The sequence below is a fragment of the Prinia subflava genome, chromosome 8 (genome assembly GCF_021018805.1).
Source record: "Prinia subflava isolate CZ2003 ecotype Zambia chromosome 8, Cam_Psub_1.2, whole genome shotgun sequence".
Classification (NCBI taxonomy): domain Eukaryota; kingdom Metazoa; phylum Chordata; class Aves; order Passeriformes; family Cisticolidae; genus Prinia; species Prinia subflava.
In genome coordinates, this window is record NC_086254.1 from 16533565 (window position 1) to 16560329 (window position 26765).

The following is a 26765-nucleotide window of genomic DNA, read 5'->3' on the forward strand; positions in this document are numbered from 1 at the left end:
AGCAAAGGCATCGCAAGGATTTCACCCAAAATAACGGCCCAGAGTGGGAGCAGGCTGCTGAACCCACCCTGCCATTTCCTGGGATTTTTTTTGCCCCCTCCATCAGCTATTTTCCAGCTTTCAGCCCTGTCCTGTAGTTTTGATGTCGTCTCTGCACGAGGATAAACCCCCAGGAGCTGGGGTTCTGTTCCTCAAAAAGATTCATTAATTCAAGGACAATCAGAGTCGGAAAAGCCGCTTAAAACCCCCCAAACCTCTTTATTTATGCCATTATTACAGCCACAGAGCAAAAATGATGCACTCCTGGCTTTGAAGCAGAGCAAACAAACCGCCCGAAATGGTTAAAAAACCCCAATTAAATGGTGAAAATCCTGCCCTTCCTCCCTGCCTAAGGACTGGAGTTAAGGTCAGCTCTTTCCTTCCTTAATCTGTGATTTTTTTTATCTGGATAGCAATTTTCCCTGGGCTGCCAGCCGGTTGGTAAACGGCCTCTTTTGTCTTTAGCCCTTCCTTTCTCCTGAGGAAAATGGAATCCGATTTTTCTCTCGGTGTTGTTCGTACGGCGGTGCCACAGCCGGTGATGCTCCCGCCGCATCCCGGGCCGGGGACGCTCCCGCTCCAGGTGCCGCGGGAGCGGCGGGGCCGGGCGCTTTGGGCACCCGCCCGTGCCTTGTTGAACGTCCCCGTCTGTCACCGCCAGCGCCCGGGACACGATCCAGAGAGCGGTTTGTGGCGGTGAAGTGCCAAGCCGGCACGCCGCGGGCGCCTGGCAGGCGCGGCCAGGGTTCATCGGCGTTTCCCATGGCCCAGCACGTCCCCACCCCACCGCCCTTTGTCCCCAGAGGGGTTTCTGTGCCTCCTCTGGCCTCCAGACCCCGAGGCCGGATCCTGCCCCCCTTTCCTGGGGAAGCCTTCGGCCTCCTGAGCCTGGGCTCTGCTCCAATCGATGTCCCAGCCTCTCTTAACACCTCGCAGGGATCGATGGACAAGGCAGGGAATTGCCTGCACCGAGGGGCCTGGATAATCCCCCTGGCAGGGCTCTGCCGGCAGCGCACACCTTAACCCTGCCCGTGCCGAGCACCAGGCTCCCGGGCAGTGCCACCCCTGTGCCCTCACCGGGGTCCCCTCCGTCCCCAGGGCTCTGCCTGTACCTGCCCTTCCTCCAGCTGCAGAGAGCTCCCACAGCCACCGAGAAATCCGCCAAAATCTCCCCCAGACCGGACCAGCTGGTGGCACTGGGGTCATTTCCCTGAGTGGGGGGACACCACTGCCCATTGCTGAGCCTCCCCTTCCCGGATCCCTTGCCAAACCCCTTCCCAGATGCGCTGCCAGATCCTTTTCCAGATCCCTTCCCAGATGCGCTGCCAGATCCCCGCGCTCCGTTTCCACCGAGCAATTCAATCGCTAAAAGGCAATTTGGCACCTTGAAATCGCACCCTGCGAACGGGCGAGGGGCTGCCCACGCTCCCGCGGGCTCCTGCGAGAGTGCTGCGATCCCGCCCTGCCCGGAGCATCCTCCGGCGGGGGAAGGAAGCGCCCGGGCGGCGGCAGAGCCCTGCAGAGCCCTGGCACAGCCCAGCACCCGTGAGCTCCTCACGGGGGGACCCAAGCCCCGAGGGGTGACACGGCCCGGGGACAGCGAGATCCAGCTGGATTCCCCTCCTGGGGAATCGGCTTTCGAGGAAAAGCGATGTGGGGAGAGGGAAGAGGAAGCTGGAAAAGCTCCAAGATCAGCGGCACTGATACGAAACCATAAATTATCCTCCGGCTGTGGCGGCTGCGGGGACGGGCAGCCCCTCGGAGAGCCGGGGAAGCGGCACCGCCGGCATCGACCCCGGCCCCGCCGCCGCGCCTGAGCCGCTGCCATCGTTAGCGGGAGCTGCAATTTCTCATCAATCCAAAGCGACTAATTAACAGGCGCCGCGGCCGGGGCTGCTCCCCGCATCCATCACGGCACGCGGCCCCGCATCCGTCACGGCCCCGCCGCCGGGGCTGGTGCCCGCCGTAAATCACCGGCCCCGGGCGCTGCGCCGGAGCTCCGGGCCCGCGGGAGGGGCCCTCGGCCCGGGACGGGGCCCTCGGGGGGCGCAACCCCCGGTTCCGGCAGCTCGGGAGCGGCCGGCAGCACCGGGATGCGCGGGCTGGGTCGGGAGGACTCCGGTTCCCTTCCTCCCCCTCCGGCAAGCGTTAACCAGCTCAGCTTCCCGGCATCCCCACGATCTAATTACACCGAAGATGAAGCAGGGAACGATACCTCGCCGTTAATTAATAACTCGTCACGGCTCAGAGCAGGCGGAGAGCGTGAACGGCGGGCGCTGGCGGATCAGGGCGCCCGGGTTTTGGGGTGCAGGGGGGGCACAGGCACCCTCGGAGCCGGATCGGGAACGAGGAGCTGAAAAACGACATTTAAATAATAAATCCCAGCTATTAAGAGAGGCTGTACCTGGGAGCGCCGGGCAGCGCCGGCGGCCAGCGGGGTAATTAGACCGCGGCTGAAATGATGAAAAGATATCTGCAGGCTTTGAGGCCGAGGCTTTGAAGCTGTAAATCCTGTGAAGGCAGCATCCCCGCACGCACCCGCCGGGAGATATTTACCCGGGACCTGCTTCCCACCATCCACGTGGTGTGCAGAGCCGAGGAAAAAAATCCCCCCGCCACGGGAAGATGATGAGCCCGGAGGGATATTCCTGGGTACCCCGAATTCCGTGCCCGGGGGAAGGGTAACCCCAGCAGCGGGGGTGCACGGGGCACCAGGGGACAGCCAGAGCCTGTCAGTGCTGCAATTTTCTGTGCCGGCAGTGCCAGAGCCTCGTCCCCTGGGGTGTGGGAGCTTCTGGGACGAAGTGAAAGGTCCCGGTCGGGGCAGGGGGCGGGTGGGGAGCTCAGCAAGGGGGGCCCGACACCACCGAGGGCGGGCTGGTGCTGCTGGGGGGTCCCGCCGGCCTGGCCGGGGTTGTTCCCCCGGCTCATGGAAAGGTTTGGATCTCAAACACCCCGTCCCGAGCTGGCATTGCACACCCCCACGGACACACGGACACACGGACACCCCTGCACGTGCCCCGGTGCCCCGGTGCTCACCCACCCACCCACGGCAGCCCCCGGCACCGGTGTGGCTGTGCCAGGTCACCCAAGGGGATGTGACCAGGGTGCGGTGGCACCTGCCTCAGAGAGGCCTTCCAGATGGGGACATCCTTGGATTTGGCCTCTCACCTGCCCAGAAGCCCCTGGCACAGGGCCCGGCGGTGCCAGCGGGGCGCGGTGGGAGCCGCCGGCGTGGCCGGACAGGCAGAGCCCAGCAGGAGCGATGCGGCAGCTCGGCACAGGGGTAATTAGCAGCTTTGATTCCAGATCCTCATTAGGGGCTGGCACCCCCCCGCTGTTGCGCTCCGTGCAATTAGTCGCTAAGTAACACACGGATATTTATACCCCGGCACAGAACCGGGGCCGGCACCGGCATCGCCAGGATGCTCCGGCTGGGACCGGCCACGGCGGGGACGTTTTGGGACAAGCAGCCCGGCCTTGCAGGCCGAGGAGCTGCCATGAGGGTCCGAGAGCCGCCCCGGGGTGCTCAGCGGAGCGACGACACCCAAGGGTGGGCGCCCACAGGGACACGGGTGGCACGGTCACCCCGGGGGAGCCGCGTCCCTGGCACCACCGCGAGGGACCGGCAGCTCCAAGAGGCTTTTCTGTGGGGAAGATGTTTTATCTTCCCTCTCACCCCACCCTAATTAATTGTTTTAATTAAGGAAATGCCACCTCCTCTCCCGACTGCCATTTGCCTGCAGAAACGTTGCTAATTACGGCGAGGGAATCGCGCCGGGGCTTGTTCGCAGGCAGCTGGGAGGGGGGTTGTGAGTGGAGAGGGGGGGCTAAAAACATATGGGAAAAAGGAAAATAAATGAGCTCCAAGATGCAAATCCCCCTCCAGGCAGCGGAGAGAGTTTGGGGGTCCCCTGTAGGGAAGAGGTGGCCGTGGTGGGGGGCGCGGTTTGGGGCCTCCATCCGCCCCCTCCGCCCGGAGCGGGGGTGCGGAGGGAGCCGGGTCCTTGCGGTGTCACCCAGCCGGGAACCGGCTCGGCAAGGGGGGGGGCTGAACCCCGAATTTGCCACTGCACGGAGCTGGCACCGCCGCCTCCCTCGCCGGCTTTGTCAGCAGCAGCCGGGAGCTCGCGCTGCGCTCTGCTTTTTAACAGCTTTCATGAATTTTAATGGGCAGTTGCTGCTGGATTTCTCCTCTTCCCGCTGCTTTCCCGCCCCCCGCAGCCCTTCGGGTCGCCCTTTTCCTCCCTGGGGCTGCTCCGGCTCTCGGCATCCTCCGAGCCCCCCCAAATCCTGCCCAGTCACCCCCACAGAGCGGATTTGTCCCCACCAGCGCCGGGTGCTGGCGGCGGTGCCCCCGGGGCGAGGGTGCCAGGGGTCTGCCCGGTGGCTGCGGGCACCCCGGGGGCTTTTCCCGAAATTCCGCGGATACAAAGGCTCCGGAGACGCCACTTCAGAGCCATCCGTCTTTATTAGCAGCTAGTTAACACCTCCCCGAGGGACCATAACGGAGGGAAGCAACTTAATCACCGTCATGCAGCAAAGTGCGGGCGAGCACGTCTCCCCCGGCCATTCCCGCCCCCCGCGCGGCTGTTCCCGGTGCCTGCGGTGTCCTCGGGTGCTCCCACCTGGTGACAGTGTCTGTCCTGGTGGCCTCCGCTCCCCTGATGATGTCCCCGCTGGCCCCGTGTGGCAGCATCGCCCCTGGGCCTGAAGCCTTGTCCCCGATGGTCCCTCCCGGTCCTTTGGTTCCTCCAGACCCCCTGGTTCCCCAGCCGTGTCCCTCTGGCCCCAGGCAGTGAAGCCCCTCTGATGTCCCCTCTCGTCCCTCGCGGTCCGTGGTGGGATCCCCATGGAGGGGAGGCTGGATTCTCCCTTTTCCCGGGGGTTTGGAGTGTGGGGCCGGGACACGGCACAGCAAAGGGGTTTGGGTGTGAGGGAAAGTCCCCAGGGCCGCGGCTGCCCAGACCCCCTGCTCAGGGACAGGGACACAGGGAACTGCTTGTCCCTGGGGCTGGTGGCGCCCCCTGAGCACCCCCTGAGGTCCCACGGTGCGGGGATATCGGGTGTGGATCCAGCCCCACCGGCTGCCAGCCCCACACCCCTCGCTGTGGCTCCATCCCAGTTCCAGCAGCTTTCCCAGAGGCTCCACTCCCAGCTCCTTTGGATTTGGGTCCCGTTCCGAACACAAAGCGTCGCTTCGAAACGACTCGTGGTTGCCAAAGGGATCGAAATAACATTTTCTGGCGAAGATTTCGCTTTGTTTTTTAAAAACGCTGCTTAGAAATGGCTCAGTGCTGTCGGTCCCTCTCCTGCCACCGCCAAATTCCAGAGATTTTGGAGCTGATCCCACCTGGCTCCAAAATTCCTCTTATTCTGGGAGAAATTTCCCAGCTTCATCCCCTGCCCTGAGAGCCAGTGTTGGACCTGGGTGAGCTTTGGGAAAGATAGAAACAAGCTTGGACTGCTGGTGGGTCTGCTTGGCTCCCTGGGCTGGGAAAAACTCCGGGAAGGGTGCGTAGGAGCAGGGGGAGGGAGTGGGAGAAGCAGGATCAGTTCTGCCCAGGGCTTCTGCTGAAGCAGGTCCTGCTGTCCCAGCACGGTGGAGGGAGTGTGGTCCCACCAAAGAGTCTGTGTTCTCCCACCCCTGGTCACTGAACTGCCCTGCTTGGGCGAGGGGAGATGGCTGTGGCCATGAGGGGATGGTGGCCATGAGGGGATGGTGGCTGTGGCCAGGGGGGGATGGCGGTGGCCATGGAGGGATGGTGGCGGTGGCCATGGGGGGATGGTGGCAGTGGCCATGGGGGGATGGTGGCAGTGGCCATGGGGGGATGGTGGCCATGGGGGGATGGTGGTTGCAGATTCGAGTGCCTGATCCAAACCCCAAGGCCACCACCATTTCCCAAGGTCTCCCTTACCCCCATCTCCATCACCCCCAGCTCTGCCTCCACCCTCTGTTCTTCCTCTCCATCACTCCCAGTCCTGCTCTCCTCTCCCCGGTCACCCCCGGCTCCCCCAGGGCCGCCCCGGCCCCGCGGGTGCCCCCAGCTCCCGCATCCCCACGGGGCCAGGGCCGGGGAGGAGCGCCGGGAACCGGCGCGGGAGATCAAGAGAAAAATGATCAAAGGAGGGATGTGGGTGAGCGCTGGCAACCCTGTCACCCTGGAGACGGGAAGCAAATATTTGGGCTAATGGCACTCCCCGGGAGCGGGACTGGGCGCTTCCCATTGTCAGGTGACAATAGCGGTGGGCAGCGGCCACCGAGCCGCCTCAGGGGCGGTGCGGGGGGAATTGGGGCTATCGGCGGCTCCTGAGGGGAACTGTCCGTGAGGCAGCGCTGGGTGCCCGGCCGGGGGGATGCTCTGGCTCGGGGATGCTCATTTGAAGGATGCTGAGCCGGGGAAATGCTCATCCGAAGGATGCTGAGCAGGAGGAATGCTCGTCCGAGGGATGCTCGTCCGAGGGATGCTCGTCCGAGGGATGCTCATCCGAGGGATGCTCATCCGAGGGATGCTCATCCGAGGGATGCTCATCCGAGGGATGCTCTGGCCCGGGGATGCCTGTCCAGGACGATGTTTATCCAGGGAATGCGCCGGCAGGGGATGCTCCGCTGGGGAATTCAGGGGGTGTTGGCAGGGCAGGAGTTCGCCGCGCTGGCGCTGTCCCGCAGTGCCACCGTGTCACAAGGCCAGCAGCACCCCGGGCTCGGCCAGCCCTGCTCTGTCCCCTCCCGTGCGGATCTGTCACATCCTGGGCTCGGCCTTTCCCTGCCGTCAGCTCCCCGGAGGCAGCGAGTCCTCCCTGAGCCTTCCTCCCGCAGCCCCGGGACGCTCCTCCTGCCCAGCACGAGGGAAACTGAGGCTCAGACAGGCAGCGAGTGCTGGGAAGGGGCTGCAGGAGCTGCAGGCGTTTGTGTACACAAATAAATACACATTACTTTTAAAATGTATCTCTTTAATAAGCTCAAACAACTGGTTGAACACAGAGAAAACTTAAAATTAAATATAGCCTCAAATATCTCCAGTTCTGACCCAGTGGTGTTTGTGACCACACCTTTGAGGCACCGGGAGAGCGCCCAGGGTGCCACCTCCACCCTCCTGCTTGGGGACACCCGGCAGAGGTGACAACACGGCTCTTGGTGGCCCGGGCAGATGTGGGTCTGTCTGCACTGGGCAAGGCAGGGTGGGCACAGCCCGGGGTCCTGGGGAGGACAGGAGGGTGGTAACAACCGTAATAATACCAATATTATCAGTAATGAGAATAATGATACTGATAATGATGATAACAGCAATAATAATAATAATAATATTATTTTTAAATCTTAATTTTAATAATAACGGTGCTGACGCTGAAAGTACTAATATCATTAAAAATATTATTATTAACGCTAATAATTCCCGAGCAGGCAAAGGGCTTTTGCCTCGTGCCCCAGCCTGTGCCCACCTGACGCGCCGCCGGTTCCAGGAGCATGACGGAATTGGAGTGACACGGAGGAAAATCAATCTGAATGAATGAGGTCACCTGCCTCATAAATAATTCATCAAAGGCGCGCGGTAACACACCTCGGCCCGAGGGGGCAGGTGGGGAGCGGCGGCCGGGATGGGTGCTGGGGACAGGGGTGGGTACTGGGGACAAGGGGACAGGGGGACAGGGGGCAGGAGTGGGTGCTGGGGACAGGGGGACAGGGATGTGTGCTGGGGACAGGGGGCCAGGGGTGGGTGCTGGGGCCAGGGATGGGTGCTGGGGATGGGTGCTGGGGCCAGGAGTGGGTGCTGGGGCCAGGGGTGGGTGCTGGGGACAGGGGTGGGTGCTGGGCCTGGTCCAGCACGGCCAGGGCTGGGCCTGGAGCGTGGCGGGACCCCCATCTCTGGGAAGGAGCCACGAGTTCCCTCCGCAGCCCCCACGGCCCAGGGGTGACCCCCCCGCGCCCAGCTGCTGCCACCAGCTGCCCCCGGGATGTGGCAAAGGGGGTTTTGTCCCCTGGGAGCAGCGGGCAGGTGCTGGAGGTGCGGGCAGGAAGGGCAGCAGGCGCAGGGATTACAGCGGGAAGAAAGTGCAGCAGTGTGAGCCCGGCAAATGTTTTAATTCCCTTTAATTCCCCGGCTGCACCGAGGCCCTAGACGCGTCCCCGGGGTCATCAACCCTCCCCACGCACACAGGGCTCTTCCCAGCCTCCTCCTTGGAGCTGTTTTGGAGGAAGGCAAGCAAAGGAGCCCAAAATGTTGGAAAAGAACATCTTGAAGCCCTTCTGCCATCTGTTGTGCTTTCAGCGCAATTAAGCAGGCAGCAGCCGTGCCAGGCAGCAGGAGCATCCCTGCCTCCAGCAGCCGTCCCCCTGCCAGGCCGGGAATGCGCTCCGAGGGGCTGCGGGTGGGTTTGGGGTGCCCGGGGCAGCTGGCTGGCAGCTGGCAGCGGGCACAGATGTCCGGGCTTGGCAGGTGCCTGGAAGGAGGCAGCTCCTCTTTCCCGGCTTGCCCAGCGTGCCAGGGCTGGTGCCAGCCCAGCTGTCCCTCCCCGGGGGTCGGTGGGGCGCTCTGGGCCGTGAGGGGTCGTTGCGGGCTGCAGGTGGGGGGCAGGGGGACAGCGACAGGTGACAGGTGACCCCAAATCCTCCCCTCCCGCCAGACGCGGGGACCCTGTGCCAGGAGAGCCGGCTCTGGTGCCACCGCACACCCAGCGAGGCCACAGCGAGCTCAGAGCCCGCCGGGCCCCCCTCAGCAGCCCCGAGCCCTCCCGCCGCCGCCGGCAGCGCTCCCGGTGGGATTCGCCCCCGGAGCCGCCGGCCCCGGGCCCGGCACCGCCTCCCTGAGCTGCCGCCGGCGTTAACTGCGCCGGCAACATCGCCGGTTTATCGCCTTGATCTTGACGGGAGCTGGGAGCAGGGGAAGCATCCCCAGGGAGCCGCCGTCACACGCTCCGAGCTTTAATTAGGGCTGGGAAATCGCCGCCGACAGCCGCGCGGGGAAGCGAACCCGGCGCGGATTAGGGCTGGAATTAAACGCTCTGCACCGAAACGGGCACCGAAACGGGCACCGAAAGGCTCCGAGAGCAGCTCCCGGTGGTGCCGCGGGGATGTGGGAGCGGCCCCGCAGCCCCTGCCCGCGGGCTCCCGGCAGACGCGGGGAAATGCGGGATGGAGCCGGCGGCAGCGGCGAGAGCGGCTCTGGAGCGGCTCAGATGGGGATGGAGGAGCCGCTCCCCAGCTCCCCCCGCCTGTCCCCGCTGGGCAGGGCCCGCTGGGACCCCCGGACTGCTGGGGACAGTGGGGACAAGGCCACGCACGTGGCCTGACCTGCTCTGCCGGGGGTACCATCCCCACAGGGATGCACCGTGCAGGGCTGGACCCCCACACCCTGCACCCTCCACGGCACAGCAGGGGCTGGGGACACGTGTGGCACTAGTGTCACGCATGTCACCTCCCCCCTCGTGGCCCAGATGGCACAGAGGCACATCACAGACGGGCGCCCACCCAGCAGCTGCCGCTCCTGCTGTGCCAGGGCAATTCCCGTGGTGTCACCCACCAGTTTTGGGTGCAGGATTTGGGCCACCAGTGGTGAAGCCCCCACCCGAGCTCCCGGGGGAGCTGGCACCCACCCCAGAGGGGCAGGATGTCCTGGGCCAGCATGGGTGTCCTGGCACGATGGCACTGTCACCATCCCGGCTGTGTCAGCACAGAGCACCCGCTCCCAGCCCAGCCCAGCATTAACCAGCCAGCTCTGCTGCTAATTAATAATCCACTTGATTAAGAATTGCCAGTCAATATGTCACCAGCACAAGGACAGGCTCAGCGACCATGAGCTGGGGACATTGCTCCAGGGGGCCACCTCCTCCTCCTGCTCCTGCTCCTCTTCCTCCACATCCAGCACAGCCTGCTCGGGCCCTCGCCCTGTCCCCTGTTGCCACCTCGTGATGTCACGGATCATCCTGATGATGTCATCAGCATCCCGTCTGTCCCCTCGCCCATCCGTGCTGCCAGCACCCAACAGGCTGGGGGTCCCTTTGTCCCACGAGGTGACACAAAGACCCCCCTGATGATGCCATTTGTCACTCAGGCTCCTGGCGGTGTCACAGCCTCCCACACTCACCCCAGGTTCCCATTTCACAGGAGGAATTTGGCCATGAGGGATCCTCGTGGGGTGCAGTAGGACACCCCCAAAAGAGGGGGAGAGCCAGATCCACCCCGGTGTTAAGGGCATTGTCCCCACTGTCCCCAGCAGGTGACACCGGGGATGTCACATCCAGCGGGGCTGGGAACAGCAGGTTTGGGGGGGCTCCCCTTCCCTCCATCCTAACCCCCCCACCAGCGCTGAGCAGAGCACGGGGACGGGGGCGGGGGTGGCACGGTGTCCCCAGGGCAGTTTTACCAGACGGAGAGTGGAGCACGGAGCAGTCGCAGCATCCTCTGCGAGGGAACAGGAGCAATTAGCTAATTGCGGCGGTGGGCGCCTGCCCCGGCCCCCCCGTGCGGCCGGGCGGGCTCCGAGCGCCGCAGCCGCAGCACTTTGTGCTTAACCTACATTTGCTTTTGTCCCGAGCGCGCCCGGGGCTCTGCGCTGGGCTCGGCTCGCATGCCAGGGTCCCTTTCAGCAGCCCCCAGCCCCAAATTTAGCAGCCAGGGCTCAGCTGAGCCTGGGTAAGTGGGTCACACCCGGGCGGGCCACACAGCAGCGTCCCCAAGGCAGGGACGGAGATTCGTGTCCCCCCAGGGAGGGAAGAAACCTCTTCCCCCGGGTGCGTCTGTCCCCCGAGCATCCTCCTCCACCCCCCCGGGAGCGCTCGCAGCCTCTCGAGGAGCGGCACTGCCTGACAGCTTCCATCGAGCTTTAATTAACTAACGATTAACTAACGAGGCTCGGCGCTCCCCGCTCTGAACAAACACGCGGAGGCAGAAGGGGCCCGATCCAGCTGTGACACCAGGCCAGATGTGCAGCGGGGAGGGTGGGGGTGGCAGGGGACAGCTGTGCTCAGGAATGTGGCGCTGGGGACCCAGGGGACCCCTTTGGCCTGGGGAAGGACCGGGAGCGCAGTTTGGACACAACCCCGGGATCGGGAGTCACAGCGAGTCCCCACGGCTCGAGGACAGCCCCGTGGTCTCACAGCGACCTTCGGGTACTGCCAGCACCCCTAAGTGACTCCTCCACCGTCCCTTTCCTTCCATGCAACGCCAGCTGAACATCCTGGAGCATCCCTGGGGTGACTGCTCAGGAGCGGGTGCCCTGCTCGCCGTTCTCCTCCGGAGCTGCTGCCTGCCAGGATGGACTCTTTTTTTTTTTTTCTTTCTTTTTTTACTGGGATGCATTTTTCCGCCTCGGCTGCCAGCGGGGTGGCTCGGCCCCGGGGAAGGGGCCGGGGGAGCTCAGCCGGCGCCGGTGACGCGGCAAGAAGGGGCCATTGTGGCCAGGCACAGCTGCGCGGCGCGGGCAGGGAGCAGGGGGAATGCAAAGTGCTGCGGAGGGAAGGGCCTGCGGGATCCACCGCCCCGCCTCGGGGGATCCCCCACCCCGCAGCGCCCCGGTGACAATCGCGGCTTTATGGGGAGCGACACCATCGCCTGTCCCAGGAGCTGCCGGGGGCTGGCATGTGCCGTCGTGGGGACAGGTGGGTGCTGGGGACACCCTGTCCCCATCCTGTCCCCGTCCTGTCTCCCTGCACACGCACCGGCTCAGCCAGAGGAGGTGTTGGGTCCTCTTGGAGCCGGGATGTGCCAGCAGCACCCAGCTCAGGGGGCTGATGGACCCGAGCCCACGGTGTCCCCTCCCTGAGCGGGGGACAGAGAGCGCTCCGTGCCCTCCCCAGCGCCGCTCCGCGACCCGGCGGGCAGCGGATCCTGTTTCGCTCGCTGAGCTCTGCTGAATTATTCAGGCGCTGCCTCCCCGGGGATGCTCCCCGTGCCCCCAGCGGAGCCCGGCCGGGGCCGGGGGGAGCAGCCGGGTCTGGCGTTCCCGGAGCTGTGCCGGGTGTCCGGGATGTGCCGCGGGACCAGGAGCGGCGTGAGCGGGCGGTGCTCAGCGGGCAGGACAGGACCGCTGCAAAGCCCCGTTTCATTTCCCTGAAAGGAGAGCAGGGACGGGGGGAGAGGCCGCTCGGAGCTGGTCCAGATCCTGCTGCTTCTCCTTTTCATTCCCTGTTCTCACGCGGCGCCAGCCCCGTTCCCACTGACCCGCAGCGGCTGCTGCACCCACCCGGCAGCGCCCCCAGGCAGGGACCCCTGCGGGGGCTCCCCCGTGCGACCCCAGCCGAGCACCCCCCTGCCCCAGCGCTGGAGCGAGGGGCAGAGCTCGGCAGGACGTGGGGACATCCCCAGGATTCTTCCTGAGTCGGGAATGGTGGGATCTGGGTGCTGGGGGCGCAGGGTGCCCCCCACAGCCACCCCGTCCCAAAACACCTCCAGCAGCAGCCTGAGCGAGGCGGGAAAGCTGCGGGGACATCCCAGCTGGGAATGTGGGATGGGACCGTGCTGGGGGTGCAGGACAGGGCGGGAATGGGGACGTGGGGCAGGACAGCGGTGGGGATGAGCACAGGGCAGTGAAGGGAACACAGGACCGGGCTCCTGGTGGCCACCGGGACCGGAGCGCGATTTCTGCGCGGCAGGTTGGCGGCACAACTGTTCGGAAGGGCGGCAACAGCTGCTCCGGAGCGACCCGGGACCAGAGCGAATCCTCGGGGGTGCTGGGAGTGGGGGCGATGCCCCGAGGGTGTCGGGGGGGAGGGGGCAGCAGGGCCGGGGGGCTGGTGAGGATCTGGGGTTCTCTTCCCAGCTGCTGCGTGAGACCAAGACTCAAGTCAAGGCTCCCGTTAATCCAGACTTAATCCGCTCTAAATCCCACCTTTAATCTGTTTAATGCCACCTTCGGGAAATGGGATCCCGTGCCGCGGCTCCTACCCGCTGAGCCGGGAGGAGGAAGAGGAAGGATGCTCCGACAGTCCCGGTGCTGGGGAGCTCCGGATCTCTGGGGTATCGGGGGGTCCCCGGTACCGGGATGAACCCACAGCCGCGACCCCCAGGCCTAAACACCCCCGCACACGCCGCTTCGGGCCGGCAGCGCGGCAGCCCCCGCTCTTCCCACGGGTGGTACCTGCCCTCGGGAGGCAGAGGAGGGGGAGCTCTGCCCACCCTCAGCCCGGTCCAGCAGCGCCCTCCTCAGCTCCTGCTCATCAGCGCCGCGGCGCCCGCCCGGCGCCCCACGCCGCCTCCACGCGTGATCCTCTCACCCGGCGTGTCCCCGTCACCCACCCCTGTCCCTGTAACCCACCCGTGTCCCCGTCACCCACCGTGTCCCCGTCACCCACCCGTGTCCCCGTGCAGGCCGGGGGGGCCGTGCCCGCCCCACGCGCGTTCCCGGGACCGGCCCACGCGCGCGGGACCCACGGGGACGCTCCCGCCCCGGCCCCGCCCACGCCCCGTCCGCGCGCTCCCATTGGCTGCTTCGTAGCAAGCCCCGCGATGCCATTGGCTGGTTCCGCCCGCGGGACACGCCCCCGCCCCCGCCGCTCCCGGCCCCGCGCGGGACTTGGCCCCGGCCGCGGGCGGGAGGCCCCGAGAGCCGGGAACCGGCACCGGGACCGGCACCGAGAGCCGGGAACCGGCACTGGGAACCGGCACCGAGAGCCGGGACTGGCACCGGGACCGGGCACCGAGAGCCGGGAACCGGGACTGGCACCGGGACCGGGACCGGGCACCGAGAGCCGGGACCGGCACCGAGAGCCGAGAGCCGGGAACCGGGACCGGCACCGGGCACTGAGAGCCGGGAACCGGGACCGGCACCGAGAGCCGGGAACCGGCACCGGGACCGGGCACCGAGAGCCGGGAACCGGCACCGGACACCGGCACCAGGAACTGGACACTGGAGCGGGGAACCAGCACGGGGCATCGGGAACCGGCACCGGGAATCGAGAACCTGGAACCGGACATCGGACACCGGGACTGGCACTGGACATTGAAGACCGAACACCGGACACCGTCACTGGGCACTGGTAGCGGCTGCGGGGGCCGGCCGGGCAGGGAGAGGCGCCGGGGGAAGCGGGACCCTCCGCCCGCCCCGCCCCGTCCCGCCCCGCCCCGCCCCGTCCCGCCGGGGGCACCGGAGCAGCCCCAGTCCCGGTCCCCGCGCCGCTCTCCCTGAGGCAGGCTGCAGGTAAGGGCCGGTTCCCCCGGTACCTCCCGGTATCTCCCGGTACCTCCCAGTCCCTCCCGGTTCCTCCCATCTTCCCCGGTCCGTGGGGCGGGCGCGCTCGGTACCGGCCCGTTCCGTGCTTGCACTGCGGGGCGAAGCCTCTTGTCCCCACCCCGGGAATCATCCGTGTGCGTCCCCTCCCCGGTGGCACCGGGCACCGACCGGCCCCACCCGGGCCCCGGGAGGAGAGGGGGGTTTGGGGAGCCGCGAGGGGCGGGAGGTGCGGGCGGGCAGAGCCCGGAGCCGCTCCCGGCAGCCCCCGGATGTGCCTCAGTTTCCCCAGGTGGGTAAAACGCGGAGAAAGGGCGATTTCCCCCCAGATTCAAGGGAAATGCGGCGGGGCTGGGAAGAGCTCTTGGGCCCGGCGGGTGCTGGATAACGGAGCCGGGAGGAGGCCCCGGGGCCACCCCGCGGGCCCGGGCAGGGCCGGGTGCCCCATGGCAGCGCTTGGCTGCCAGCATCGCCCGTCCCTCCTCCCTCCCCTGCGCTCCAGAGGATGAAATTCCTGGAAAGACTTAATCCCTTTGGAGAGGCCAGATCCTGCGGCAGCGGCTGGGTGTAAATCCTCCCAACCCTGACCGATCTTCCCCTGCGGCGGGGAAGGGTTTGGGCCATTTTGGGCCATTTTTTACTGACCCTGAGTCCAGTATTGAATCCGAATTGTCCCATGGAGTTCTCCTCCCTCCCAGAGCGACTTTGTCCCCCCGGTCCCGGGGCAGGAGGCATGTGATGCGCCCTGGCCCCGCCGCAGCCGGACAGACGGACGGATGCTGGTTTGGCCTCAGTTTCCCCCCTCCCAGGCTCTGTTTTCTACTTCCCCATAAGTCTCCGTCTGCTCCGAGAAAAGGAGAAAGGAAGTTGCTGCCAGAGAGAGCAGCTTGATGGCAGCTGGAGAAAGAAAAGGAGGAAATGGAAGGCGAGACAGATGCTCCAAAATAATCCCCCCTTCTTCCTCCTCCTCTCTGTAAAATAACCCTCTTCCTTCTCCTCTTCCTTTGCCTTTTCTCCATAAAACCCCCCGTTCTTCCTCCTCCTCTTCCTCCTCCTCTTCCACCTCCTCTCCATAAATTAACCCCCCTTCCTCCTACTCTTCCTCCTCCCTCTCTCCTTAAAATAACCCCCATTCCTCCTCCTCCTCCTCCTCCTCTCCAGTTTGTGCTGCCCGGGGCACAGCAGTGCCGGGGGAGTTCCTTGGTGCCACACCGGGTGCTCGGAGCAGCCCGGGACCGGCGCTGCCCGGTGTCCCCGCGGATCCCGGGGTCCCATTCCCACGGGAAGGGATTCCCCGCCCGTGCCGGGGTTGGCACCGCCGGAGCCCCCTCGGACCGCTCCGCTCCTTGCACAGACACGTTGGAGCTGCCGGGGCGGATCAGCGCTCCCAGGCAAAACCAAAACCCTTCCCATGGGTGAAAAACCTTCCCAGCGAGGGCTCAGGATCCCTTCACCCGCGGGAGGGAGATTTTGGGATGGAGGAGTTCAGATGCCGGAGGTGGGGACACGCCGGGCGCTTGGCACCGCCGCTGGCACCAGCCCCGGGGGCGAGCGGGGCTCGGTCCGTCCCGCCGGTGCGGCGGGGCCGCGGATTCACCCCGGCCCTGCCGAGGAAGGAGCTTTTCCTCGGGAGAGGTGTTTTGTTTACTCAGTGCCTTCCTCCCGGCCTCGCCCCGCTCGGCACACACGCGCCCGGGCCGGCGTCTCCGGCTGCTCTCTGCGCCCATGGCAACCCGCGAGGGCCGGCACGGGCCTTCCTCCCGCTCCTCTTCCTCCCTTCCTTCCTCCCGCTTCTCTTCCTCGCTCCTTCCTCCCGCTCCTCTTCCTCGGCTCCCCGGCGCTGGTGAGGAGGGCCCGGGAGCCGCGGGGGTCACGGGCGGTGGGGACAGGCTGGTGACGCCGCTGGGGCTCTCCGGTTACTCCGAGCCGGCTCTGTAATGAGGGAGGGTTTAATTAATTAATAGGGCTGCAGCACGGGGGCAGCGATACCGGGGGAGGGGGAGCAGAGCAGCGGGACCCCCTCTGCCCGCCCGGCGTTCAGACCCGGGGGATGCTGAGGGGCAGAGCAGGGGTGTTCCTCAAAGCAGCGGAGGGGCAGCCTGTGGGATGGAGGGAATCCAGGGAAATCGCCGCTATTCAATGTTTATCCTGATGGGGAACGGCGTTTCCGTGTCGGAGGAAATTTGTAGCAAGACAATCCAAGTTTCTGTGGCCCTGGTGGGAAGGTGGAGGAGGGAGAGGAGGAGGCAGAGGTGCCTCTGCTCTGAGCTGCAGCTTTGTGAAGCCTCCCCCTCTGCGCTGCTCCATGAATTATTTAAGAGCTTCTCCTTTCCTGCAGGGAATATTCACCACGGAGGCCCTGGTGGGAACCAGGTGAAAGGGACAGGCAGGGAGAGGCATCTCTGGGGCAGGTAAAAGGGACAATTGGGACGATGTCACTGCTGGGTTTGGGCCCTGTTGATAAAGGAGCTCTGGATGGTGCTCACGTGGCAGCTCTGCTGTGGTGCCACCGGCGCCAGGTGACCCCACAGGGTGACGGGGTCTTGCCTTACCCCCAGACAGGAGCTGTCATTGATGCTGCTGCCCTCAGGGGTGTGGGAGAGGTTTTTTTGGGAAATCAGCTCCCAGCTGGGTGTTGGGAGAGGTGCCAGCCCAGTGGGGTTTGGAACACCAAACCGGAGATGGGCACGGCACGTGTCTGTCCCCAGGGGAGCGCGGCTGTCCTGCGGCAGGGACACCCTCTGTGTGTCCAACCCTCACACCACCGCTCAGGGCTCCCAGGCTCCCCCAGAAACCTCCAAAATGGGTGGAAACCCTCCAAGAAAGGGCTGTACCTGTGCCCAAAGCCGCGCTGGGACCGCAGCCCTGCCGCACTCTTCCGGAGCAGGGAGGGCCTCGGTGACAGCAGCGCTCGGCTGCTCCATTTCAGAACAAGAAGAAGAAGCAGAAGTTGTTTTTTAGGGCGTTTTCATTAAAAAGAAGAGGGGGGTGGGGGGGAGCCCCAGCCCTGAGCGGGGCTGGAAACTTCAGCGGCAGGAAGGAAGTGAAGTGGGTTATTTCGGCTCCAGTTGGCTGCTCGGGGCAAGGCTCGACTCTTCCGTGTGCTGATAGCAGCCCCTCGTGAACAATGGGGTCGTGGGGCCCTTCCCGGCAGGAAAACGGCTCAATCCGGTGAAATCTCCCGCTGCTGCTGACTCAGCAGGTCCTGGAGGTGCCGGGGAACCGTCCCGGGAGCCAGCAGGAGGTGAGCCTGGGTTTCCTTGGGGATTGCAGGGAGCAGCCTCAAAAACCATCCCTGGGCACTACAGAGGCAGCTGGTTGCGTTTTTGGGATCCCCCAAAATCTGCCTCTACCACTTTTGGGGTCCCTAGACGCCCCCCCACTGCTTTGTGCCTCAGTTTCCCCCCTGGTCCCGGAGCAGGGGAGGGCTGTGAGCAGCCGGGTGTTCCTTGGTGCAGGGAGCAGAGGCTGATCCATTATTCCATCCATTCTATCCATTATTCCAGCTGGCATCTGGGAGTCGTGGGCAGCTCACGGGACTTGGCACTTCCCATTTTTCCTGTGCTCTGGAGGCGGGGTTTGCACTCGCTTTCTGTCCGTGGTCACCCCAGGGAGAGCTCGGGTTGGGAATTCCTATTTACCCAGGCACCGTTCCCAGGGCACCCCAGGATCCTGGGGAGGGAAATTCCAGGCTGTCAACACCACGGCAAAGCCCTGCTCCCTCCGGCCAGGCTGCCTGGCAGGGGTGAAGGGAGATCCCTCAGAGGAAGGAGCTGGAGCTGCCCCTGCCCATCCTGCCCGTCCCTCCCTCGTGGTGCAGCCGTCGGAATTCCACAAGCCTGACCCGGGAGCTGCTGTCCCCAGGCTCTGCCTTGTCATTTTTGTCTTATTAAGTGCGAGAGCCTCAGCTCGAGGCCCAGGCTGACAAGAATCAATGTTTTCCCATGGCAGGAAACGCTTCCAAACCTCCCTGTTTCTCCTGAGGGCTGTAAATAACCCTGCAGGCGATGGCTCCGTTACTGCTCCCGGAATTCTCATCCCTCGGAGCCTTGGCTGCCCCTGGGTTTGGGAGCTGCTGCCTGGGAGGTGCTCAGGGAGCTGGGGCTCAGCACCGTCCTCCTGGCAGGACTGGCAGGGGAGCAGGGGATCCCTGAGGAGCTGGGTTTGCTCCCGAGAGCCTGGGGTGCAGGACTGGGATCCCCAGAGGGGTCTGGGGCTTTCGGCTTGGCCAGGGGGGGAATGACAGAGCTGCCTGGGATAGGACAGCCTCGGTTCTGGGACAGAATCCCAGAGTCATGGAATGATTTGGGTTGGAGGAAGACTAAAAGCTCATCTCCTCGCACCCCTTCCATGGCAGGGACACCTCCACTGCCCCAGGCTGCTCCAAGCCCATCCAGCCTGGCCTGGGACACTTCCAGGGATCCAGGGACAGCCACAGCTGCTCTGGGCACCATGTGCCAGGGCCTCAGCTCCTTCTCAGGGAAGAATTCCTTCCTAACATCAAATCTAAACCTGCTCCCTATCTGTGAGCAATTTATGTCCATCCATCCTCACACCAGCAGCATCCTTCAGCTGAAATATCTCCTCTCCCCTGCCTGGGGATGGATTTATGGGCTGCTCCATCCCCTCCTGCTCTGCCGGGCTGCCCATGCTGTGTGCAGCTCTTGCAGCAGCAGCTCCCAGCTCTGCCCATCCATCCCGGCTGTTTTCCTGCTGTTCTCCCCTCGCTGTGATTTGTAGCTCTGCGGTTTCCAGGCCAGGTTTCAGTCGCTGGCAGCAGCGTTGAAGCCGTGCCCTGCCCGGGGTGATGGATTTGGTCCTGCTGGGCTGTGGAGCGGGGCTGTGGGTGAGGCTCCTGTCTGGGTGAATTATTCACCTCCTGCAGAGGAGGCCGGGGCGGGAGCAGGACAGGTCTGAGCCTGTGTGGGTGTTCCAGGGTGAGCAGGGCCGGGGCTCCCACGGTGCTGTGGGTGCTGCAAACCGGCTGTGCCGCACCGGGGCGGGTGGCACAAGGCACCGGGGGTGACTCAGCTGCCACCCGGGCTGTCCCCAGCTCACCTCGCAGGAAGTGAGTCAGGTTTTAAGGAAGGAAAAATGTTTAAACGGTGGGGCAAGAGCCCTTCCTGCACTGGGAGCAGGGAGGCGCCGGTCACAGGAGGGACACCGGGATGGAGCACGGGCGGTGCTCAGGTAGGGACACCTCGCTCGCTGCAGCCTCTCCAGTCTGGGAAAAGGAAGGTGGGAACACCCTGTAACACATCCACCACCCAAACTTGGGGCTGAGCTCAGCTCCCACCTGCCCTGGCACCCAGGAGCTCCCTCAGTGTCACCATTGCCTGGAGATGCTCCTCCTCCTGCCAAAAATCCAATGGGGAGGTGAGGAATCACAGGATCATGGAATGGTTTGGGTGGGAAGGGCCTTAAAGCTCATCCAGCTGCACCCCCTGCCGTGGACAGGGACTCTCCAGCAGCCCAGGTGAGACGGGGGTGGATGCAGAGCAGGGACTGATCCGTGTGTGCCTCTCTCCCGCAGAGATGGACTCCTTCAGCACCAAGAACTTGGCCCTGCAGGCCCAGAAGAAGCTCCTGAGCAAAATGGCCACCAAGACCATCGCCAACGCCTTCATCGACGACACCAGCAGCGAGATCCTGGACGAGCTGTACCGGGCCACCAAGGAGTACACCCACAACCGCAAAGAGGCGCAGAAGATCATCAAAAACCTCATCAAGATCGTGATGAAGCTGGGGGTCCTCTACCGCAACGGGCAGTTCAGCCCCGAGGAGCTGCTGGTGCTGGAGCGGTTCCGCAAGAAGGTTCACACGCTGGCCATGACGGCCGTCAGCTTCCACCAGATAGACTTCACCTTCGACCGCAGGGTGATGTCCAGCGCGCTCACCGAGTGCCGGGACCTGCTGCACCAGGCGGTCAGCGGGCACCTGACGGCCAAGTCGCACTCGCGCATCAACCACGTCTTCAACCACTTCGCGGACTACGAGTTCCTGTCGGCGCTGTACGGCCCGGCCGAGCCCTACCGCACCCACCTCAAGAGGATCTGCGAGGGCGTCAACAAGATGCTGGAGGAGGAGAACATCTGAGGGCGCCCGGGGGCTCGCTGGGCTCTGCTGCGACGCCCGCCGGGCTCGCTGCCCCTCTCCCTCCTCTGCGCTGCTCACTCGGGCTCTCCTCGTTTCTCCAAGGGACTGAAGCTCTTGGCTTTGTCCCCCCCTCGCCCAGGGTGTGCAAACCCCTCCCTGCGCCAGGCTGAGCCCTCTCTGGGGATTTTGGGCCCTGCTGTACAGTTTGATCTCCTTTGCCCACCAAGTGCCTTTAGCTCAGAGTCCAAGGATTTGGGCTCTGCCTTGAACTCTGTTGTAACCCTCTGGGGGGAAACTGAACCAAAGACTCGTTTTGAAGCACCTTTGAGGTGTGTCTGAGCAGGTGGGGCGTTGTTGGGGTGAACAATTCCGAGGGTCTGTAACTGCAGGGCTCTGGGGCTCCGTGGTTTTCTCCCAGCAGCTGCACAATGTGACAGGAGCAAACCATGGTCCAGACTTGTGCTGCCCGGGCAGGAAGGCGCCTCTGCGTGGGCCTTGGTGTCTTTGGTGTTCTCAAAGACAAGTCCCTGAGGCCAGGAGTATCCCTCCTCTCCTGGGGGAGGGCTGGGGGGGAGCTGCTCCTTCCCTGGATCCCGGGACCCCCCGACACCCAACTCCCCTCCAGTGCCCCCAGGCAGCCCCAGCACTGCCCTGGGTGGCATCCAAAGCTCCCCTGGGATTTCATCCCTCTTCCATGCCCTTGACTGAGTGATGTTTGTTTTTAGCAAACTCTGTAGCCCCGATGAGTTATTTAAATAAACTCACCTGTGTGGCCTGGGAGCTCTGAGGTTGTTCCAGCAGTGGTGACAGAATGAGCCCTGGGGACAGCTGGCTTTGTCCTGGGTGGTGGTGGCTCCCTGTCCCCTGGGGTTTGTGCTCCCTGTCCCCTGGGGTTTGTGCTCCTGTCCCCTGGGGTTTGTGCTCCTGTCCCCTGGGGTTTGTGCTCCTGTCCCTTGGGGTTTGTGCTCCTGTCCCCTGGGGTTTGTGCTCCCTGTCCCCTGGGGTTTGTGCTCCTGTCCCCTGGGGTTTGTGCTCTCTGTCCCCTGGGGTTTGTGCTCCCTGTCCCCTGGCATTGCTCTGGCTGTGCTGTCCCTGCTCAATGGCCCAGCAGCTCCTGGATTTGCATGGCCAAGGGGAAATGGCTTCCCACTGCCAGAGGGCAGGGTTAGACGGGGTACTGGGGAAGGAATTCCTCCCTGGGAGGGTGGGCAGGCCCTGGCACAGGGTGCCCCATCCCTGGCAGTGTCCAGGCCAGGCTGGATGGGCTTGGAGCAGCCTGGGGCAGTGGAAGGTGTCCCTGCCATGGCAGGGGTGGGATGGATGAGCTTTAAGGCCTCTCCACGCCCCAACATTCCGTGCTTTTGTGGGATCCTGCTCCCCTGGCCCCCACATCCCCTCCCTGCCCAGGAGGGCCGGGAGCAGAGCCCTGGCAGGGAGCAGGGGGTGACTGTGGTGGGACAGCCTGGAGCAGCACTGGGGCTGCTCTCAGCTCCCAGCACGCTGAGCTCAGCTCTGAGCACTGGAAATTGCCCTTTTAGCATCCAAGACACCCCCGAGCCTGCACTGGCCTTATCTCTGTGACCTCCCTGTGCCTCTGCTCCCTGGATGTCTCCAGGCTCACAGGCAGAGCGCGGCTCCCGCTCCCTTTCCACCACTGGCACTGATAACTCAGCCTTACAAGATTAAATAAAAGACACAAAACTCTGTCTCTGTCATTCCCCAGGCCTGGCTGCAGCTGTCACAGGAATGGTGTGACACAGCTGGGGATGGGGGCAAAGCCCATTCATGGTGTGGGGAACGCCAGGAGCCCGCCCGTGCCGGTCCCTCGGGAGGGCAGGGCCAGTGGCCTTTGAGAACAGCTCCTGTCCCTGGGCTGGCGTGTCCCTGTCAGTGTGCTGGGCAGGAGCCAGGGCTGGGAATCCCCGGCAGGTGGGGTGGGATGGGGCCCAGGGATGCCCAGCCAGAAATTCTTTGCTGTTCCCAAGGTCTGTGCCAGCTGCAAGGGCCCCCCTGACCCACCCTGTGCAGCCCCCAAATCCCCGTGGGACATCTCAGCTCCTCCTGGCCAAGCAGCAACAAAGATCCACCCAGCTGGAGAGGGGAGGAGGGACAGAGCAGCTTCAGGCCAGAGCACGATGCTTTATTTCTTTATTTGTGCTGTATTTACACAGGAAAGGAATTGCACATTCCCTGTTATTACTCTGGATAAGAAAAAAATCACTTTTCTGTAGGTATAAAATAGTCCCGTGGTTGTGGTGAGACGTGGAAGTGTTACCTGGGTTGATTCCTGGTCGTGTCAGGTTAAGCTGCTCTGCCTTCCCCCAGCCCAGCTCTGGGTCCACCCCAGCCACTCACTGGCCATGGAATCAGAGCTTTGGCAACTCCCTCCCTCCCCCTAAACGAATTATTTCCTTCTGTCACGCTGGTGGAGAGAGAAATCCCATCTCCCCTCCAGAGACTACAGAGTTAACAGCTTCCCTTCAGGCAGCCCTGCTTAACTCAGCCCTTATCTCCCTGCACTGCTCTTCCAGGCAGATAAGGAGCCCTGTGCAGGGAGCTCAGCCCTGCCCAGCAGCCCGGGCAGGGCACAGGAGGAGGGGGAGCCCCGGGGGTTTCCAGCTGCAGAGCTGTCACTGACACAGGCACAGCACCTCCGAGCCCCCCGCGCGTCCCCAGCACATTTCAGGATGGAAAACACAAAAGGTTGGGCCAGCCAAAAGAAAAACCCTGCAGGAAATCCCTTCCCTGCCACGCTGCCCTGCCCAGCCCCTGCCCGGGCCGGCCTCGGGCTCACAGCTCGTCACGGGCGGGTTTTGCTACGATCTCGAGTTTGGACAGCTCGAAGCGGAACTTGCCTTCCCTGTGAGACACTGCAGAGAGAGAGAAAAGGGTCAGCAGATGGAAAAGCAGGAACAGAACAGCCCTGCTGGGCCTTTCCAGGGTGTGGGCACTGCTCTCCCTGCTCCTGCCAAGGTTGGGGGAGAATCCCTCAGAACTTCACTGGGATGGGACCCACAAAATCCAGCACTCACTGTACCCCATGGCACTGCCACCAGCATTTCAGTTTAAACTGGCCCCTGGCCTGCCCCCCAGCCCAGCCCCTCTCTCACAGCTCCCTCAGGCACAAACCTGCTGTTTCAGTGACTTCAAACTCCTCCTGTTTTAAGGGGACGTCGCTCTGGGCACCCACAGCAGCCTGAGACTGAAAGAGGAAGGAGGGAGGTGTGAGAGGCTGAGGCAATCCTGCAGGCCACAGCACTCAAACCAACAAACAACAGCACGCTGCAAATGCACGGGTTTGTGATTTATGTGCAGTGAAAGAATTGAGTGCACAAAGGAAATCTGAAGGAAAATCTCTGCCTGTTTTACCATCTCCTATTAAACCACAGACTCCTGTCCTTGGGGTGAGTGAAAGCCTCACCCCTGGAAACCGGGAAATGGAAGAATGAGCCAGACAAAAACACCAGCAGAGGTTTGATTTGCTTTGTCACATGCAATTTATCGAGGCAATCCAAGATTCCCTTTGTGCCCTGGCGCCTTTGGAGCCCCCTCCCAGCAAATCCCTGTGCCTGAAGGGCAGGAACACAAAGGAGCAGGTGCCCACCTGCAGCCCCTCTCTGCCTGCCACCAGCCTCTAATTAGGGACACGATGGAGCACATTCTATGGCACAGATGTCTAATAAATGTTTTCCATGTCTAATTCATGTTTTATAGCAGCCTCCCACACTCCTGCTTCCCCGGGATCAGCTGGGACTTACATAAGCCATGGCATGCTCTATCTTGGCTCCTTTCACTTCAGCTTTAAACTGGGTAAAGAAGAGATAAGACTTCCCTTGGGGCCTGAAAGAAGAAAGCAGAGCCTTCGTCAGGGGCACAGAGGTGCAGAGGAGTGAAGGATTCCTCCCTCCCCCACAGCCACCTCTGGATCTCTCGTAGCTTTTGTGCAGAGCGGGGAGAGGGGAACACAGAATTTATGATCCAACAGCTGCACAAAAGCCTCCAGAGCCGCAGAATCCCTGGGAGAGGAAATCCTCCCTGCAGAGATGCAAATCCACCGGGAAGCAGGGTCCTTGTCCCTGCCCAGCCCCGGGGCTGTGCTGGACACACCTCCAGATGGAGCAGGAGAAGAGCCCGTTGCTGTCCTCGCTCACTGCGACGTTCATCTGCCACTGCTGCACAGGGAGACCCGGGGTCAAGGGGGGAAACCCTCCGAGGCCAATCCCCCCTTCCAGCTGCAGCAGGAGCTCCACAATAACCCAGCACCACCCCCAGCACCTGCCGGCGGCCCCCTCTGCTCCCTCCCCGCCACAGTCAGGATTTGCTCTCACACAAAACCGTTCCCAGCCTCTTTCCCTTTCAGGGTGAGGAAAAGGAGCTGATCCCAACAGGACGTGCCCGGGGCTTGCCCAGCTCACCTCGTTTGTGCCGCCCTGGGCTGAGTAGGTGAAGGTGCAGCTGAAATCCCCCTGCCAGGAGAGAGCAACGGGAGCAGCCTCCCTTCAGCACGAGCTTTTCTTCCACAGAATCCAGGAACCGCTGAGGTTGGAAAAGCCCTCCAAGACCATCAAGTCCAACAGTGCCCAGCACTGCCGAGGCCACCACTGACCCCGTCCCCAAGTGCCACATCCACACGGCTTTAAATCCCCCCAGGGACTCCACCAGTGCCGCTGTGCCAGCGCCTGACCTCCCTTCCCATGAGGAATTTTTCCCAATATCCAGCCTAAACCTCCCCTGGCACCACCTGAGACCAATTCCTCCTGCCCGGAGTGCTGGGGTGAGGATCCACGTTCTGGGACCCCCAGCCCCTCCTGCGCTGGGGCCTGCCCTTGCTGAGCCCCCTCCCATGAGGACCCTTCTTTCTCTGAGACCCCCTTCCCTCCTCTCTGCCCTTGGGGTACCTCATCCCTTTGAAACCCCCCTGCTCCTGGGGGGCCATTATCCCCATCCCTGGGGGTCTCCTTGCCACAGAGCCTGTCCCACTGTGGGGACCCGCTTTCCCTGGGGACCCCCTTCTGCTGGAGACCCTCACCTGGGGACTCCCTCTCCTCCAGGACCCCCTTCTCTGTGGAGACTCCCTCACTCCTTGCAGACCCCGCTCTCCCTGGGACCCCCGCCCTTGCAGTCCCCTTTGGGACCCCCTTTCCCGTGCAGATCCCGCTCTCCCTGGGACCCCCCGCCCTTGCAGCCCCCTTTGGGACCCCCTTTCCCGTGCAGACCCCGCTCTCCCTGGGACCTCCCGCCTTTGACGCCCCCTTTGGGGATCCCTCTCTCCCTGGGGACCCCCCCACACGCTCGCCCCGCCCTCCCTCGCGCCCAGCCAATCACCACAGCAGGAGATATGAGTGACGTGGCGCGCAGCCAATCAGCGAGGGGCGCGTACCCTCTCCGCTCCCCCTCCCTCCCTCCCGGCCGCTCACCAGGCCCCGGGAGAAGGAATGAACCTCCCCGCCGGGCCGCACGTCGAACCCGGCCGTGCTCGGGGCCGCGCCCGGGGCCGTGCCCGGTCCTGCGGCCGCTCGGGCCGCCAGGCACAGCAGGGCTGCGGGTACCAGCGCGGCCCACGAGCTCCGGCCGCTCCTCCCACTGGGCGCCGCCATCTTGGAGAGGAAGCGCGGGCTACGGCGGCCGGCAGGGGCCAGCGCGGCGGCGGCACGGCGGCCATGTTGGGTGTGGGCAGCAGCCCGGGCGCGCCGGAGCTGCGGGACCGCGGAGCGACAGCGGGACATGGGGACATCAAGGACGAGGGACAACAGGGCAGGGACACAGGGGACCCCGGGGACAAGAGGTCCCGCGGTCAGGGGACAAAGGGACCACGCGGATACGGCGCCATTGGGACAAGCGTCTATGGGGACAGGGGGCTGCGGGGACCTCGGGGACAAAGGGGCCGGGAGCAGGAAAGTCCTGGGTTAGAGGAGGGGACAGAGATGTGCACCAGCTCCGAGTCTGGGTTAGAGGAGAGGGCAGAGATGTGCACCAGCTCCGAGTCTGGGTTAGAGGAGAGGGCAGAGATGTGCACCAGCTCCGAGCCTGGGTTAGAGGAGAGGGCAGAGATGTGCACCAGCTCCGAGTCCTGGGTTAGAGGAGAGGCAGGCAGAGATGTGCACCAACTCCGAGCCCTGGGTTAGAGGAGGGGACAGAGATGTGCACCAGCTCCGAGCCCTGGGTTAGAGGAGGGGGCAGAGATGTGCACCAGCTCCGAGTCTGGGTTAGAGGAGGGGACAGAGATGTGCACCAGCTCCGAGCCCTGGGTTAGAGGAGGGGGCAGAGATGTGCACCAGCTCCGAGAGGCGCCGAGGGGCAGCCAGGGACAGCAGGCTCCTCTGCAGAGCCCATGCCCGCAGCCTCCCCTGTGTCCCAGCACGGAGCTGGGCGCCTGTGATTTCACCAAAATCCCTCCCAGAGGATTCTCGAGATCAGTTTACACCTTTCTTCTGGCGGACACACCCGGAGCCCAGCCCAGCCCTG

At 64.0% G+C, this 26765-nt stretch overlaps 2 protein-coding genes across 11 annotated transcripts; one reads left to right on the forward strand and one right to left on the reverse strand.

The window, feature by feature from the left end:
- Nucleotides 1-13788: 13788 nt before the first annotated feature.
- TNFAIP8L1 (TNF alpha induced protein 8 like 1) lies at nucleotides 13789-21080 on the forward strand. Of its 10 annotated transcripts, none has more exons than XM_063403555.1 (4): nucleotides 15909-16047; nucleotides 16543-16615; nucleotides 17273-17448; nucleotides 19738-21080. In XM_063403555.1, exon 4 carries the CDS (start codon nucleotides 19740-19742, stop codon nucleotides 20298-20300), a length of 561 nt encoding a protein of 186 aa, XP_063259625.1. In that variant the 5' UTR covers nucleotides 15909-16047; nucleotides 16543-16615; nucleotides 17273-17448; nucleotides 19738-19739; the 3' UTR covers nucleotides 20301-21080. The 10 variants fall into 10 exon arrangements, with proteins under 10 accessions (XP_063259624.1, XP_063259627.1, XP_063259629.1 ...); XM_063403558.1 differs by having other exon boundaries at nucleotides 17359-17448; XM_063403557.1 differs by lacking the exons at nucleotides 15909-16047; nucleotides 17273-17448 and adding an exon at nucleotides 14091-14174.
- Nucleotides 21081-22431: 1351 nt separating this feature from the next.
- MYDGF (myeloid derived growth factor) lies at nucleotides 22432-26041 on the reverse strand. The gene is made up of 6 exons (XM_063403562.1): nucleotides 25718-26041; nucleotides 24716-24766; nucleotides 24408-24472; nucleotides 24059-24140; nucleotides 23430-23502; nucleotides 22432-23170 (listed from the first exon to the last, which is right to left on the reverse strand). Exons 1-6 carry the CDS (start codon nucleotides 26024-26026, stop codon nucleotides 23091-23093), a joined length of 660 nt encoding a protein of 219 aa, XP_063259632.1. The 5' UTR covers nucleotides 26027-26041; the 3' UTR covers nucleotides 22432-23090.
- Nucleotides 26042-26765: the final 724 nt, after the last annotated feature.

What these genes read in the sequence shown, in the direction of transcription:
- MYDGF (XM_063403562.1), bottom strand. Translation starts at nt 26,026, where the DNA reads ATGTCCCGCTGTCGCTCCGCGGTCCCGCAGCTCCGGCGCGCCCGGGCT. An exon ending in CCCAGGGCGGCACAAACGAG is followed by an intron (nt 24,473 to 24,715) that starts GTGAGCTGGGCA and finishes CTCCCTGTGCAG; the next exon opens with CAGTGGCAGATGAACGTCGC. An exon ending in TTCTCCTGCTCCATCTGGAG is followed by an intron (nt 24,141 to 24,407) that starts GTGTGTCCAGCA and finishes TTCTTCTTTCAG; the next exon opens with GCCCCAAGGGAAGTCTTATC.
- TNFAIP8L1 (XM_063403551.1), top strand. Translation starts at nt 15,930, where the DNA reads ATGGCAACCCGCGAGGGCCGGCACGGGCCTTCCTCCCGCTCCTCTTCC. An exon ending in TCCTCGGCTCCCCGGCGCTG is followed by an intron (nt 16,048 to 19,737) that starts GTGAGGAGGGCC and finishes TCTCTCCCGCAG; the next exon opens with AGATGGACTCCTTCAGCACC.